Source organism: Dunckerocampus dactyliophorus, chromosome 8 (assembly GCF_027744805.1).
Source record: "Dunckerocampus dactyliophorus isolate RoL2022-P2 chromosome 8, RoL_Ddac_1.1, whole genome shotgun sequence".
NCBI classification, from domain to species: domain Eukaryota; kingdom Metazoa; phylum Chordata; class Actinopteri; order Syngnathiformes; family Syngnathidae; genus Dunckerocampus; species Dunckerocampus dactyliophorus.
The window spans coordinates 7,381,173-7,396,276 of NC_072826.1; the positions used below are offsets into that span (position 1 = coordinate 7,381,173).

The following is a 15,104-nucleotide window of genomic DNA, read 5'->3' on the forward strand; positions in this document are numbered from 1 at the left end:
ACTTAGTGGGCACTCTTTTCCTATTCCTCCCACACCCTCGACAGGAAGCAAAAATGGCATTGCATTTCAACAAAAGTGGTAAGGGTTACTCAAAATCATATCATGTCATGTTGCCTCCACAGCACTTTTCTGGTCCAGGAGGTGGGGAACCCCCCTGCATCCTCATCAAGTGTCCCGGCAGGACCCAAAAATGGGTCCACTTTTCCACTTTTCTAAGACGAAAAGTGGAAAACCCATGGACACATGGGGAGAACATGCAAACTCCAAACACAGACAGTTCCAAATGTGAAAATTAGAAATAGTTCTCGGTGTTATATTTGTAAATAAATCGTTATTTTGACGTGAAACAACCCCTTTTTTGTGTTGTTTATGTTTATAGGTGGTTACATATTTGAGCAAATAGTATTTGTGTCAAATTGCAAGTTATGCTTGAAATGTGTCTTTCCACGAAAAAGCTGGTTTTCTCCCTTTGCTTGTCAGGAACTGATATTTTCCTGAAACTTACCGATGTTCTACTGCCGATTAGGGAAAGAACGGAAAAAGGTAGAAACAAACTTTTGTTTATGATGAAAGATGGGAGTCTAATCTTTCCTTTGGTGGGTTCCATGTTTATGTAGCCATAGAACACAATATTCTGTGTGCCTTGAAAGCTCAGTCAAAATCGTCTAAAACGGTTGTCTTTCCAAAAATGGCTGGGACCGAATGAGTTAATGACAAATTTGCAGGTCGCCTGATCTTTTTAAAACATTTACTGCGAAACAAGAGCAAAGTTAACAACTACATTTAATGCGAAACTTGACAATTAAAAGCCACAGCCCGGCTTTATTTTCCATCAATGACACCCTTTCAGTCGCATTGAACAATCAAAGCTGAATGTGTGGATATTATGTACGGACAGAAAGAATGAGAGCTGGGCAACACAGCACAGCAACAGTCGCAACAATCATCATTCTTCTCTTGTGCCTAAGCCTCTTTCGTAGTGTGACTCACAGAGGAATTATAGTGGAGAGACTAGGTCGGCTGCTTATCCATCTCATCCAACAAAGCAATACTGTGCAACCACAAATTACCACTCAGCTGGAACTGTTGCCAGAGTTTGTTCACATCCTCTGATGTTGCTGCAGGTTTAGGCAATGCCAAAACAATAATATATCTTGCCATAGTACATATTTTAAAGCACCAACACAAAAAATCTACAAGAAAGTGACTCGTGCACACAAGTCAACTGTTAATGAAATTTATCCTCATGTGCCTGTGACTGCAATGAAACATGATTAGATACCGAAACAAAAGATGAGCTTTGGAAATGCCATTAGTGTTGGTCTCATCCTGCACCATTTAGACGGCGTATATAATCAGGATTAACTGTAGCCTGACGGGAAAAGACAGTGAAGAGATGGAGGAAGGAATCGATGGGAAGACAACATTCTCTCAGTCACTGAAGCAGCGCTAGTGTGTTACGGACTAAAGTAGACATCGTTGTGTTTTTGGTGAATGGTACGTCTGAGTATTCAGGAAAATGACGTCAAAGTAGACTTAACAAAATGGCTGCCTGTCGACTGTAGAATATGCAGAAAACCTGCCTGTGGATATTCTCATTCATCCAAGTCATTGTATTCTCAGGGCATCGAATTGATCGCAACTGGACTGTTCAGGTTTGTCTTAGAAGACGTTTCGCCTCTCATCTGAGCAGATTTCATCAGTTCATTCTCAATGACATGGTGGGACTTAATCACAACAGGGGGGAGCAATGAATTTGAAGTGATCTGTTCTGTATTCTGTCTATCTATCTATCTATCTATCTATCTATCTATCTATCTATCTATCTGCTCAGAGGCTAAGCAAGTTGGATGAGCTTGAAAACGTTGTCATGGAAGAATGAGCTAACATCCCTCAGGAGACGTGCCAACTTAGTTAGAAACCACCAGAAGAGATTATTTTCATTTTTGAATCAGAAAGGCTATACTGACTATTAATGATCAGGGGGCTAATAATTTTAACCGCCTCACTTTTCATCAAATCTTTATTAAAGACATCTTGAAAATTTATTTTATATTCAAAAGTGTACCGAAATGGGGCCAAAATCATTATCATGAATGCTTTACTACCTAAAATGTTATGAATATTGCAAACACTGGGCAGTATTTAAAAAAAATGTTCAAAGGTTTCTAGAGGGCTAATCATTTGGTCATTTGTCATGTAGGTGTTTCAAGGGCGTCTTTCGGGGGAATTAGGCTGGTTTGACTTGAGAACATCAGATCTCAACTGGTGATTCAAATTGGCAGCAGTCAGATAGATAGGCAAGACACGAGAGATAAGAAAAATAAGAAAATAGAATAAGAATAAAGAAATACAGAACAGATCACGTCAAATCTGTAGTGCAATAATACATGGCAATTAATAATAAGCTCAGAGACATATCTTGGAGACTTATCTGCAGAAAGTCTACAGCAAGACTTGGATGCCATTGAGAAATGGGCTTCTTCTGGCATCGCTTTCAATGCCAGCAAAACTGAGACGATAGTCATCAGCAGGAAACGAGAGCAGAATCAGCCTCCTCTCCGCTTCACGAAAATGCAGCTGATACCAATGAAAAGCATTACTCTCCTTGGGGTCATCATTACCAACACCTTCACATGGACTCCTTGTATCAAAACAGCATGTCTGGAAGAAAACTGCGAAGAGGTGTTGGAGATGAAATTCTCCACAACCTCCTAAAGGTCAAAGGACCACTTTGAAAAATGAATTAAGCCAATTTCACCTCCGCCTCACGTGTTGTTTAATCTCCAGTTATGGGAAGGAAAAAAGACTCTCACACCAAATTGGATTTACAAAATGTATTGAAGAATAAGCCAAACATAATAATTGAAAAATAAGTCAAACAGGATATTGTAACAGCTTACAGAGCCCTGGACCCCGTTTCATTCACTTGTCCCCATCTTCTGGCTGAATGAAACAGTTCACATCGATTGTCCCACCTGTCATTTTTATACTTGTTTTGCTCAGGCCATTGGCGCCAGTCTCCCCAAAGATAACTTTCTCCTGGATTCCTTGATGAAGCCTGCGACGCCAGCAGATGATAACACTCAGTGTAGTTGTTGACATAAACAAAACACTCTTTTCCTCAGCCTCTCAAGGCTTAGGTCGGTTTTGTCTGTTCCCCTATCTGTTTGTTGATTCCAGCTGGCGGAAGCGATACATGGCGCGCATTTGCTTGTGCCGGGAAAAGAGGAAAAAAAGGAGAGAGGGAAGGTTGGGAAGCAGTAATTTTTGTTGAACGTTTTCTTACGAGATTTATATTCGCATTGTCACGTTTCTTTATCAATTTCATATGCAAAATATCTGTGTGAGTGCGAATGGTTGTTTGTCTGTATGTGCCCTGCAATTGGCTGGTGAGGGTGTAGTCCAGTCCAGGGTGTAACCCGCCCCTCGCCCAAAGTCAGCTGGGATAGGCATACCCTCGCGACCCTAGTGAAAACAAGTGGCATGGAGAATGGATGGATGGATGGATGGATGTCAAAACATTCGGCACTGGACTCAATACAAAACAGATAGGTCACATGGCTATGAAGGGGAATCAAGTGGCGTGACCCATGTAATGCAAAGGCAAGCGATCCAGCTGACATGGAGTAATGATGGAACTTGACAGTGAGGGCCAATTATCAGCTGTTTACCGTGTTTTCCACTCTGTGCGCAGTTCACAAAGCTTACATGCTGGCAGTGGTTGTTGTTGCCGCGTTTACTTGGTGGTCGTTGAAATAAACATCATGCTTTTTGACATCCACGTCAACAACATCCGCAGTCACCGTGAGAACCAAATCAGTCAAATGAGCTCAATGAAACTCAACTGGAGTTGACTGTCATTAAATAAGCTACGATTATTTATGCTTTTATGTTATTATTTATGGAAGCAGGGCTATATCTACTCTGTACTACATTTTCCCCACTTAATTTCCTTCAGTCGTCTATCTAGTACAGGGGCTTTCTACCATATACAATTTTAAATGGCTAAAATCCATCCATCCATTTTCTCTGCCGCTTGTCCTCAGTAGTAGTAGTGATGTTTTTTTCACAGCTCTGAAACCAATAAGGCATGTGGTAGCTATAATAATGACAATAATTTCTAAAAATACAGTCATTGTTGAAAAAATTGTGATATTACGGGATTTTTCCAGTAGAGGGCGCTCCTACACAAGGTTTACAACAGCTGAACTCAAACGTTAACAGCTTCCTACAGCGTCCATTATTGTTTATCGACAGACTATTGGCATTAGCCCACCATACAGCTTACGCTACATATTTTATTATCATGCCTAAAAACAAGGCCAGATAGATTATGAACGGTGTTGCTGAACAATAAATCTTAATTCTAAACATTAATTGCGTGTTGTGACTACGAACCAGCGTAATACTTATCATTCAAATCGAAATACAGCTTGGACTTAAAACGCAAATTCTGTTCAATTTATATCATGAAAAACAAAGAAAGCGATGAAATGCTTATCCCGTTGGTACACGCCCATTTGTACACGTCACTGGCCGGGGTCAGGAACACTTCCGCAAAGGACACAACGGGGTGGGCGATACTGCACATTTTGGTGTCGATAAGAAGCCAAGTAAACACGGTGCCAGTACGTGAAAATTATTCAACATCATTGAATGTTTTTGTGATTTTTAACTTTATTTAGTCGATCGTGATTAAAGTCAGAATTCTTCTTCTTCTAGAATAAAATACAGATTTTAGGAAAAAAACACAATTTTTTTTATCAACAAACTTATTTAAACAATTAAAAAATGCATAAATAAAGCAACCTGACAACAAAAAAATATATTCTCATATTTCATTTTGACTACGTACAAATACAATAGTTATTGTACAATAGTTATTAACAATTGCCTGGGTAAAATTGCTTGAGTAAAATAAAGTCAATAGTGCAAAATACCAAAAACTGCTATTGATTCTCTTGAAATCCGTTTTTGTTTGTAAGAAGATAACAATGTGTACGTATAGTGATCAAAGATCATCACAATTAAACAATAGGAACACCATAACTAAAAAGATATTTTAGAATATAACGAAGAAAATATCGCTAGTATGGATCCGACAGCGACACCACTATGGTATCGAGACGATCAATTTTTGGCTCGATCCGTCCAGCCACATACGTCAGTTTAAGCATTTCCTCGCTCCTCGGGCCTCATTTAAATCATTGGGGATCAAATATGGCGGCGTGAGGCTGTAGCGAGGTGAAGAAATGGAATTGAGCCTATGAGTCAAAGCGTGAACTCTGAGTTGATCTACCCCGAGATGCGGAAACTCTCAGTTTTGGGTTTGACAGCAGCTAGCTCGAGTTAACCCAATCAACTCTGAGTAGATATACTCGGAGTTGAACGCATGAAGCCCCGATACTCTGATTCACCATGGCAACTAGCCCTAAAAAGAGATCGGCGTATTTTACTGCATCGGAGCTGGAGATTTTAACACAGTCTTACAGTACGTTTGAACACATTTTCAAAAGAAAAAGTAACACTGTTGCAGCAGTGAAAGAGAGAGTAGCGGCTTGGCAGAAGATTGCAGACCGAGTCAATGCGTAAGTTTTTAGATGGTCTGTACATTTAACACTGCATTGTATTGACATTTATTTTGATTAAGGTGTAATCCTTCAACGCAAAAACGTACGTGGGCGCAGCTTAAAATGAAGTATAAGAACATCATTCAATCAGGTAAGGTTTAGGCTGTGTTTCCTCCTGCCTCTTCATTATGTCATCTGTAGTGGACATTTCTTCTGACTGTTCTATTTGATCTGTGGTCAATGGGGGACATGCTTCATTCATCCCGGTGCTAATGTGTAGGTAGGATAAAGATATTTTTTTATTTTCATGCTAAGATGCACAATTGAGAGTGAAGACAAATGCACATGCAAATTGCAGAGAAGACAAATATTAAGATATTGGTCTTTTTAACCCATGGTAATCATGTTTGCTTGTTAATGAAAAAGTCAAAATAGTTTTTTGTTCATAGCAAAAGCCAAAAGTTTTGTCTACATTTACAGTTCTGTCTCACATTTTAAAGAGACTGTATGCAACGGGTTCCCAGAGCATTACCGCTTCTGGTTTGATGTCATCTTCTTGCTTTTAGTATGTAAGCTATGACTGACGTAGCGCACTAGTTATGTTTGTTGTCAGCGAAGTTCAGCTAGTAGCGTCAGCTGTCGCTGAATGTGTAGCCTATTGTAACAACAGCATGTCTGCTTTTGTTTGTATGTGTACACGTGACTATACTGAATACTAGAAGGCTGTGAGTGACACCCATGAGTGCCAGTTACAGGTATATTATTTGAGCCGAGTGAAAATTTACGACAATTTTTATTCAGTTTAATTCATAATTGTGGAAAAAAATCTAGACATTTTTTATACGGTCTGTTCTTTCAAACCGCTGTGTTTAAAAGTGGTTTAAACCGGTGGTGATGTTCTTGTGTTTTTTGGTTTCAAATAATGTCATTGTGAGCGACTTGCATGCAGTCCCTTGTAAATAGGGATGTCCCAATCCATATTTTTTGGCTTCCGATCCGATATGATTTTTTTTATAGTTTTGCCGATCCGATCTAGTAGCGATTTTTTTTTTTAATAAGCTTTTGTTACAAACATGAATTTGTGGAATTGAATGTGGTTGTTAAAATAGCTCTTCAAAGCATTTAAAATAATGCAACCAGTGTATTTTTGAATTTACTTTATTATGCAGCCTGACCAACAATATTTTTGGGTTTTGTAACAAACCTCTGTGAGTCAGGTCCCTAATCCAATAAAAGTCCATCCAATAAAAGGTAAAATTGGAAAAAATTTGCGTGTAAAATACTTTTAGGGTGGGACTAATCATTTGACATGGTTATAAATCAATTTAACACATCTCTCTTAGGACCCTATGAAATTATTTTAATTTTTTTCCCAAATTCCTTTTTTTCCCCCCGTTTTAATTTTTTAGAATTCATTTTTTTTTACCTTTTCCACTTATATTACCAGCATAGAGTGTGTGCTGACTTGCAAGCATATGTTGACCTACACTGGATTGGTTTTACCATCTTTATGTACAAAATGTCTAAAAGTTGTGGCTCTCGGTGGAAAAAGTTTGTGCACCCCTGCCACATGAGGAAAATTGTTCCTGCCTGAGAAGAGATAGAAAGCTCTGAAGAAGAGGCAGGAGGCTCATTAGATAATCTGACACACAAATGCGGAGAAAAACAATCATCTTCTATTGGTCAAGTCCAGCCTATGGTTTTGTCCACTACAGCACATTTCCCTTGATTCTCAGGAGGATATTAAAGTAAATACGCAGTGGCTACTTCAGTGTGTAGTAGCTTTAGCTTGAGCATAATGTGGTTCTCATACAAAATTGTTGTGTCATCTCTTTGACAAGGCCAAATTAAAATGACATTTGCCTTGTTTTCAGCCAACAGAAAAAAGGCAGAGGGGAGAAAAATGAGTGGAGAGCCAGCACTAGCACCAATGCCAACACCGCCTCTAAAAGAAGAGGAAGAGGAGCTGGTCCTATGCCAGGGTGCTGGAAGGCCAGTGGTGGATGGAATACCTGGGGGGATTTCATCACAGCCACTCACCATTCAAGACACCAGTGCCTTTGTAAAATGTAAAGGTCCCATGTTTTTTTCTTTCTATATACGGTCATCTCTCATTTATTGCGGTTAATTGGTTCCAGACCTGACCGTGATAAGTGAATTTCCGCAAAGTAGGATTTGTTATTTATAAATGCAATATTTTCGTACCTTTGAAATAAGGTTTTAAGATTATTAGAGCCCTCTAGACATGAAATAACACCCCTATAGTCACCCTTATAGTCATATGGCCTAGGGTTGTGAATGATAAACCAATGCGAGCGGATATCCGGTTTGACATGCGAGAGATGTGGATGCACCGTTAGCAGCCTCTAGGATCAACATAAGTCCTTAAAGGAGACCTACTATACAAATTTTCGGGCCTTTGTATTCTGGACTCCTATAGAGCAGCTACACACGTTAACCTGCACAGAAAGCTTTCTACGGTAGATCTTCCAGACTCTGCACCTCTTTCTGTAGTGTTTCCTTGCGTTTCCTGCCTCCCGCCCAAACGGTCTGTGTTTACTCCACCCCCGGCCCTCCTCCAGGTATGCCTCCCGCCGAGCCGACTCCGCTGTGATTGGTCACACTCCCAAGCGCTCCCGAGGACTTCCTGACAGCTACCAAACCCCTTTTGTCCGATTACTTACACAAAATAAACATGGTTAGGACACTGATAAATTCTTACTTACAGCTTGTTCTGCTGACTCTTCAACACGATCAAGTAACATTGGAGAGGCGTCGGACTTCAACAGTTTGGCGGATAGTCCAGCTTCGTATTGGCCCATGTTCACAAACCAGTCCCACGTGAAATGCCGTTGAGAGATGAGCATATTTTTTTACTGCTGGCTGGGAATCAGCAACTCCAACCACTTCTGCATGATGCTTGCCTCTTTAGACACACCCAAACAAACATTTCCTGGGAGCACAGTAAACAGAAGCAGAGCGGCGGGAGGACAGGCCTACAACGTTTGCCGGGGCATGCCCATATAAGAGAGTCTGGGTTGCATTGACGTCAATGGAACTCAGTGCCATCCAGGTCTCACTTTCAAATGCGCAAACCTCATTATCTGACGCGTTGGCATCGTTTAACACGCGAATACAACATCGTAACAACATTTATAGGTCAGAAAAGAGGAAACACACAATAGGTCCGCTTTGAACTAATGGATTGTAGAGACATGCACTGGGTATCGCAAGACTAGCAGCCAGTTGACAGTGCATCTCTTAAAACAAAGCGAGAGCCTGCGCTGCCGGCGAAATGATTGTCGCACATGCTCCGTAGGATGGTTCTAAATAGCATTAGCAGCACGTAAGCTAGTCACCGGGAAAGATTTTCAACACATCAGAAAAACATACGCACATTATAGCGATAAAGTTTATCTTAAAAACTAAGACAGGAACAACACCAAATTAAAAGCACTAAATGAAAACGTACAGACTCACCATCCACCAGTACGAGCCTGGAGTTTTTCAGAGAGGTGCACTGAACAAAAATGCACATTTGCACTCAATAAGGCCATCGCATCTTAACCTTTATGAATTCCAACATAGTATCAGCATTTGGGACCACATATGGTGAAAGAAAAATACAGTATAGTAGTTTATCTGTGCATAATTTGATCTAGTTATTTCCAAATTATTATTTTTAAAACATGTGTTTTTTTTTGTTTATCACTGCGCCTAAAAGTTTCTGAGGGGATCTCTGCCTTCCAGCATGTTTGGGGATATGATTCTTTTACACATTTGAAAATCCTGTAAGGATGTCACCTTTATAGAGTTGGCTTCTTTATTTTATAATGTAAGATTAATGTGCATGTCAATAAATGTAACCGCAGAATCGTACTGTATCAAATTGAATCTTATCGTTAGTACACTGTATCGATTTGTTCTGTTTTTACAATATCTTTATCAATAACTTTTTATAATCATCTATCACAAAGAGATTTACATCATAATGTAGACTCACATATGTTAGTGTTGGGAGAGTTCCTTGTTCCTTTTTTACTTCCGTTTTTTTCCCAGTACTTTCTGCAGTGGCCATTATGTCATCAATGTAACATAATGCAACATTACTGACACCTAGTGACCAGTGTAGAATGCTACATACAGTATCACAACACCAATGCGTTTTCTGAAAGACTTATATTTGTATTTTAGTTCATTTAGCCATTTTTATGCTTGAAAATGCTTAATTTAGGCTCAAAATATGTACAGTTAAATATGCATGTGTTTTTTGTTTTTTTTTTTTTACTAATAGGCCGTATTCAATGACGACACAGCGGTGATTTACTAAATTCACTCTATCACGGTTTTCAGTGAAGCCGCAAAATTCGAATGTGGCGAGGGACTGTACAGTATAAAAACGGTGTTTCCAACAGGACCGCAATCTGTCTGTGGCATGGTGGGTTGTGGGGAATGAATCGGCAAATTTACATAAATGGCTTTGACACATTTGCAAAAAGTGAATACAAAATGTGTTTAGAATTACAAATTAACGTTTCGTTTGTTGCTAAGCATGTGAGTGCTTTTAGATGGGGCAGGGAACAATATGTGCTTTTGTGTCAGATGCCCCAAAAGTCTACTCACTAGACTTGTTGCTTGTCACTTTTTTGAAAAACAGTATCTAGAGTGCTCTGGTTACTCGCTAAATGTAACTATAAAGTCGCTAAGTTGGCACATTGGCTCCTCTTCTTATTTTCTGACAGGCAGGGCGTTATAATGAGTTTATGAGCGAGGAAGGAACAGTTGGCACCAAAATTATTTGAGGTAGGCCACTACAAATAAATGAATGTATGGGAAACACTGCAAACGTATTCCCCTTTCACACATTTCATACATTTTTCATATGTACCAACAGATTCTAATGCTGTAATCTGCCTTGTGGAGCCCAATGCTATGACAGAACTTGTAGCTGTAAGTAGGTTATACTGAACACGTCACTTTATACCAACAATTCAGTATCACTTATAATGCTCATCTTCACAGGATGGGGACGCTAAAGACACTGTGTCAGCTACTATAGAGTGGGATCCTTCACAGGATGAGAACGTTAAAGACACTGAGTCAGCTCCCATCGAGTGGGATCCCTCACAGGATGAGAACGTTAAAGACAATGACTCAGCTCCCATCGAGTGGGATACTTCACAGGATGAGAGTGTTCAACACACTGTGTCAGCTACTACGGAGTGGGACCCTGAACCTCCTCCTGCAGAGGTAATATAGCCGTCACCTCAGACCCACTTCTATACATTCTTGTGTGAAATTCAGAGCTTCACACATGCGCTCCACCGAAGCACTGCAATAAAAAAGGTCTTCCTTTTTTACAGAGCACGGCTAGACACCAGAAAGACGGTCCATCAACTTCCACAGCAAAGATTGACACTGTGAGAAGTAGTAAATACACTAGACAAAAATATAAAGGCAACACATTTGTTTTTGCTCCCGTTTTTCATGAACTCTACTCAAAAGATCTAAAATGTCTCTCTCAAATATTGTTCACAAATCTGTCAAAGTCTGTGTTATTCATCATCATCTATCCACCGCACAGGTGTGGCATATCAAGATGCTGATGAGACAGCATGATTATTGCACGTGTGCCTTAGGTTGGCCACAATAAAAGGCCACTCCAGAATGTGCAGTTTAACTGTATTGGTCCTATAACCACTTAGTATCTGGCATGACCACAATTTGCCTCAAATACCGCACACGCCGATCTAGAGCATCCCAAACCAGCTCGCTATGCTCAAAATGCCATTAATAAAATGCATCTGTGTTTGTTGTCCATACCATAACCCCACTGCCGCCATGGCCCACTCCATTCACAACACAGGTGCATTTTACTGTATAGATGGCATTTTGAATGCATAGAGATACTGTGAGAAGAGCCTGAGGCCCATTGTTGTGTCATTCATTCATAAGCATCACGGCCCTGTGTTTGCACAATTCCAGTATTTGCATGGCCAGCATACTCACCCAACGTGTCACCCACTGAGTATGTTTGGGTTGCTCTGGATCTGTGTATACGGTATTTGAGACCAATTTCGGACGCCTCCGGATCACCTGCAATACAGTTAAACTGCACATTTTGGAGTGGCCTTTTATTGTAGCCAACCTAAAGCATGTCTATGCAATAATCGTGCTGTCTCATCAGCATCTTGATATGCCACACCTGTGTGGTGGATAGATTATGAATCATAAATGATGAATGCTCACTGACACAGATTTTAACACATTTGTGAATATTTGAAAGACGGGCCTTTTGTGTACATGGAAGTTTTAGATCTTTGAGTTGAGTTCAACTCATGAAAAATGGGAGCAAAAAGCGTTGCGTTGATATTTTTGAGTGCACGTGACGGCTTACGTCTGTAGAAGTTGTATTAATCATTGTCCTCCTTTTGTATTAACAGTTGCCTGTAAAAGCAGTGTACAAAATGCATCTTCTCAAGAAAATGGAAAAAGCTGACAAAGAAATGATGTACTTGGACATGCAAATGAAAAAAACAGACCTGGAAATTGAAATCCTAAAATACAAATTAGAGGTGGGTGAGCAGTCACAGGTGAACTAAACATTAAACAATATATTTTAACAGATTTTTTTTTTCATTTGTAGGAAATGAAGAAGAACACAGAAAATGCAAATATTTGAAAATCCCATTTCCAAAAAACAGAGGGCAACGCATAGAATTTGTTCCAGTGTACTGTATAGGTGGGTGACATTCGTGATATGAAGAACGACATTGTGAGTACAATTGATGGACTGTAAAGAAAAACAGAGGCTCAAATAAGTATTGATCTGGAAATAATATGTATAATCAAGGTCTGTAACTCCTCTCATGGTGTATATTCAACTCCCCGCGGAGTGACGCAGCCACCTCAATGAAAGAACATGTAATTTGCTATTTGTCACACATGTAGTCCAATATCCAATGTGCCTGGTATGGACTGAACGAATGAATGAGAAAGTAAAGTAGTGTCTGCTCTGTAAGAGGGAGGAGACATAGAGAAACTCAGGGTTTATTGTAGAAAACCTGCTCCCAACCAGCTTAGTTTCATAGAATTAAGTTTGTTTAGTAAGTTACCATCCGTGTTGGGAGTGCAACGGGTAATCTTATTACTATGTCAAACAACGCAGCTACCGACAGTGAAATGTGGCGTGTTATTGTGCACTGATGTCTTAACAGCTGTTACCTGGCTCGCTTAGACAGCCACAGGACAGGAGCTGCAAATAAAAAGTGTTGGGTTTTTTTTTTCCTAATTGTCCTTCTTTGGTGAGGGGGGGAGTGATGATGGACACCTAAGTAATGATGATACAGTACGATTTCAATTGGGGTTTTTTGCTTACAAACCTCAATGTGCCACAAACAGCCACACGGAACTAGACGCAATCATGGTGAGTCCGGAGCGGTCTGTTGAGTTAAAAGTGGCATTTTCAAGATTGGAAGAACAGCCACTACTCGTTTTGGAGAAGTAGCATTGCAAAAGGCAAGAACATACATGTCAAGTGGAATATTATGTCCAGAGCAAAATGTTTGCTACCACTGTGAGGAACACTACTCTTATGAAACATCTCTCAACGGCACACGCCACGACAGAGCTAATTCCCAATTTGAATGGTCAATGGAAATCAAAATCATGAACCCATGGAGGTCTGGAATCACAATCATACTCAAAATAAAAGTGGAAAAATCTGATCACAAGCTGATCCAACTTCTGTGGAAACGTCTCAAGACAATTCAAAATGAGAGAGCGTCACAAGAAGACATGTTTTAATTGAGTAATGTTTTTAAAGTCTAATTCTGAAATCATATATTTTGTTACAGAAATCTTACATAGCACATGTGTGGAAAGCCTGTGTTGCCTACAGCTGCTCATTCATGGACAGCCAGTGGTGTTTGTGCCAATGTTTAAAGCCAGCGGAGGTTTGGAAGCGAGTCGGCAGACTGTTACTCGTTCTCAGCGCCTGCAGGTTTACGTGCTCCCCTGTTTCTTGGCTGAGTTGTTAAGGATCCTGATTGCTTCCACTTTGCAATAACATCATCGACAGTTGATTCTGGAACATTCAGGAGGGAAGAAATTTCACTGACTGACTTGTTGCAAATGTGGCACCCTATTACAGTGCCACGCTGAAATTCTGAGAGCTCCTTAGATTGGCCCATTTTTTCCCCACAAATGCACAATATTAGTACAGTTATCCACTTGTGGCAATGGGCCTGAAACAAGTGTGGGTGAGTATTTTGTCCTTGCAGTGTGTATGTCACTGAAAGAAAAAGAGAAATTAAGTGTTGCTAATTATCAACACACAACACCGAATGCAAACTAAATCCATAGTTATACAAATGTAAAACTTACCCTGCGTGACAGACAGGCAGGCAGACGCAGATAAGAGGGGCAGAGATGTTGATCTGCTCATAAAAAGAAATCTAGTGTGAACTTAAAAGCAATTTACTACGAGGATGTATATTTTTCTTTACTTTCAGACGAGCGACACAAAGTTCAAAATAGATGTCTGTCACTTTAAGACGTTTAGGTTTCGCTGCACCGGGGCTGAATGAGGTAAATCGGCGAGCGGAGCACAACAGTGGGGGGGGGGGGGGGGGGGGGGGGGGGGGGGGGGGGGGGGGTTTGACGGTTTTCTGACCGTGGATTATACATCATATACTTGTGCAACCGTGGGTGGACGGTTTTGAGCAGGACTGCTTACCAAAGCAAAGTACAATATGGATTTTTGCGTTTATTAAATATTTTGTATTTAAAAACATGTACAGCAACAACTTTTGGAACTTAACTTAATTGGACAACGCATCAGCCAACAGATAACAGAAAATAGATCGTTTTTTTTCCGGCAAACCTCTACAAGTGTTGTCATTGTCAATCAAAGTTCCTCAATTTAGAGAGGGGTATAAGCATACACTTAAGTATTATGGGAACGGCAGCTAATCAGCTTTAGAAACGCTGCATGATGAATACAGTTTTGCGCTCAGCGAAAGGTTAACCCAACACCTGCGATATGAAATACAAAATTATCTCACTAAAGGTGTTAAAGTACATAGTCACTGATTGGAATGATTACTTACCGTGAAAAATAGTGCAAAAGGGGCAGCAAAACCGCAGCGTACGCCTATCCAGCTTCAGTTTACTTCGAAGTTCCTGTTTCCGGTTATTTGGAGCATGCGCAGTAGCTACGCGAGTAGAGTTATTTTAGCCTTCTCGTTGAACGAATATTAACAAAATAAAATTGCATTACACTCAATAGAATCTACTACTAAAATAAGTACGAATTTATCCTTACATGGACGCAATTGCACATACATATACAGTATTTAACTCTGGATGGTTGAGGGACACATATGGTTATATTAAGAATAATATAGAATAATAACATACTCAACATTGCCAAATAGATATTGATAAAAACTTATTATTCTGGTATACGTGTCAACAGGCCATGCGTGAAAACAAAGTCATCCTTTAATCCTGGGTGGCATGTGTTTTTTA

The 15,104-nt window shown here is 40.0% G+C and overlaps 1 protein-coding gene and 1 long non-coding RNA gene across 6 annotated transcripts; one reads left to right on the forward strand and one right to left on the reverse strand.

Moving 5' to 3' along the window:
• The first annotated feature begins 1,526 nt into the window (after window positions 1-1,526).
• LOC129186446 (uncharacterized) lies at window positions 1,527-13,356 on the forward strand. Of its 5 annotated transcripts, XR_008572240.1 has the most exons (9): window positions 5,159-5,591; window positions 5,654-5,724; window positions 7,448-7,642; window positions 10,316-10,376; window positions 10,468-10,523; window positions 10,596-10,823; window positions 10,937-10,993; window positions 12,017-12,148; window positions 12,220-13,356. XR_008572240.1 is itself a non-coding variant. In XM_054784732.1 (8 exons), exons 1-8 carry the CDS (start codon window positions 5,422-5,424, stop codon window positions 12,253-12,255), a joined length of 945 nt encoding a protein of 314 aa, XP_054640707.1. In that variant the 5' UTR covers window positions 5,159-5,421; the 3' UTR covers window positions 12,256-13,355. The 5 variants fall into 5 exon arrangements, 4 of the variants coding, with proteins under 4 accessions (XP_054640710.1, XP_054640707.1, XP_054640709.1 ...); XM_054784732.1 differs by lacking the exon at window positions 10,316-10,376 and having other exon boundaries at window positions 12,220-13,355; XM_054784735.1 differs by lacking the exons at window positions 5,159-5,591; window positions 5,654-5,724; window positions 10,316-10,376 and adding an exon at window positions 1,527-1,655.
• Window positions 11,920-14,776, reverse strand: LOC129186449 (uncharacterized). Its single transcript, XR_008572241.1, has 3 exons — window positions 14,684-14,776; window positions 13,959-14,011; window positions 11,920-13,866 (listed from the first exon to the last, which is right to left on the reverse strand). It is a non-coding gene; the product is annotated as an uncharacterized LOC129186449 (long non-coding RNA).
• Window positions 14,777-15,104: the final 328 nt, after the last annotated feature.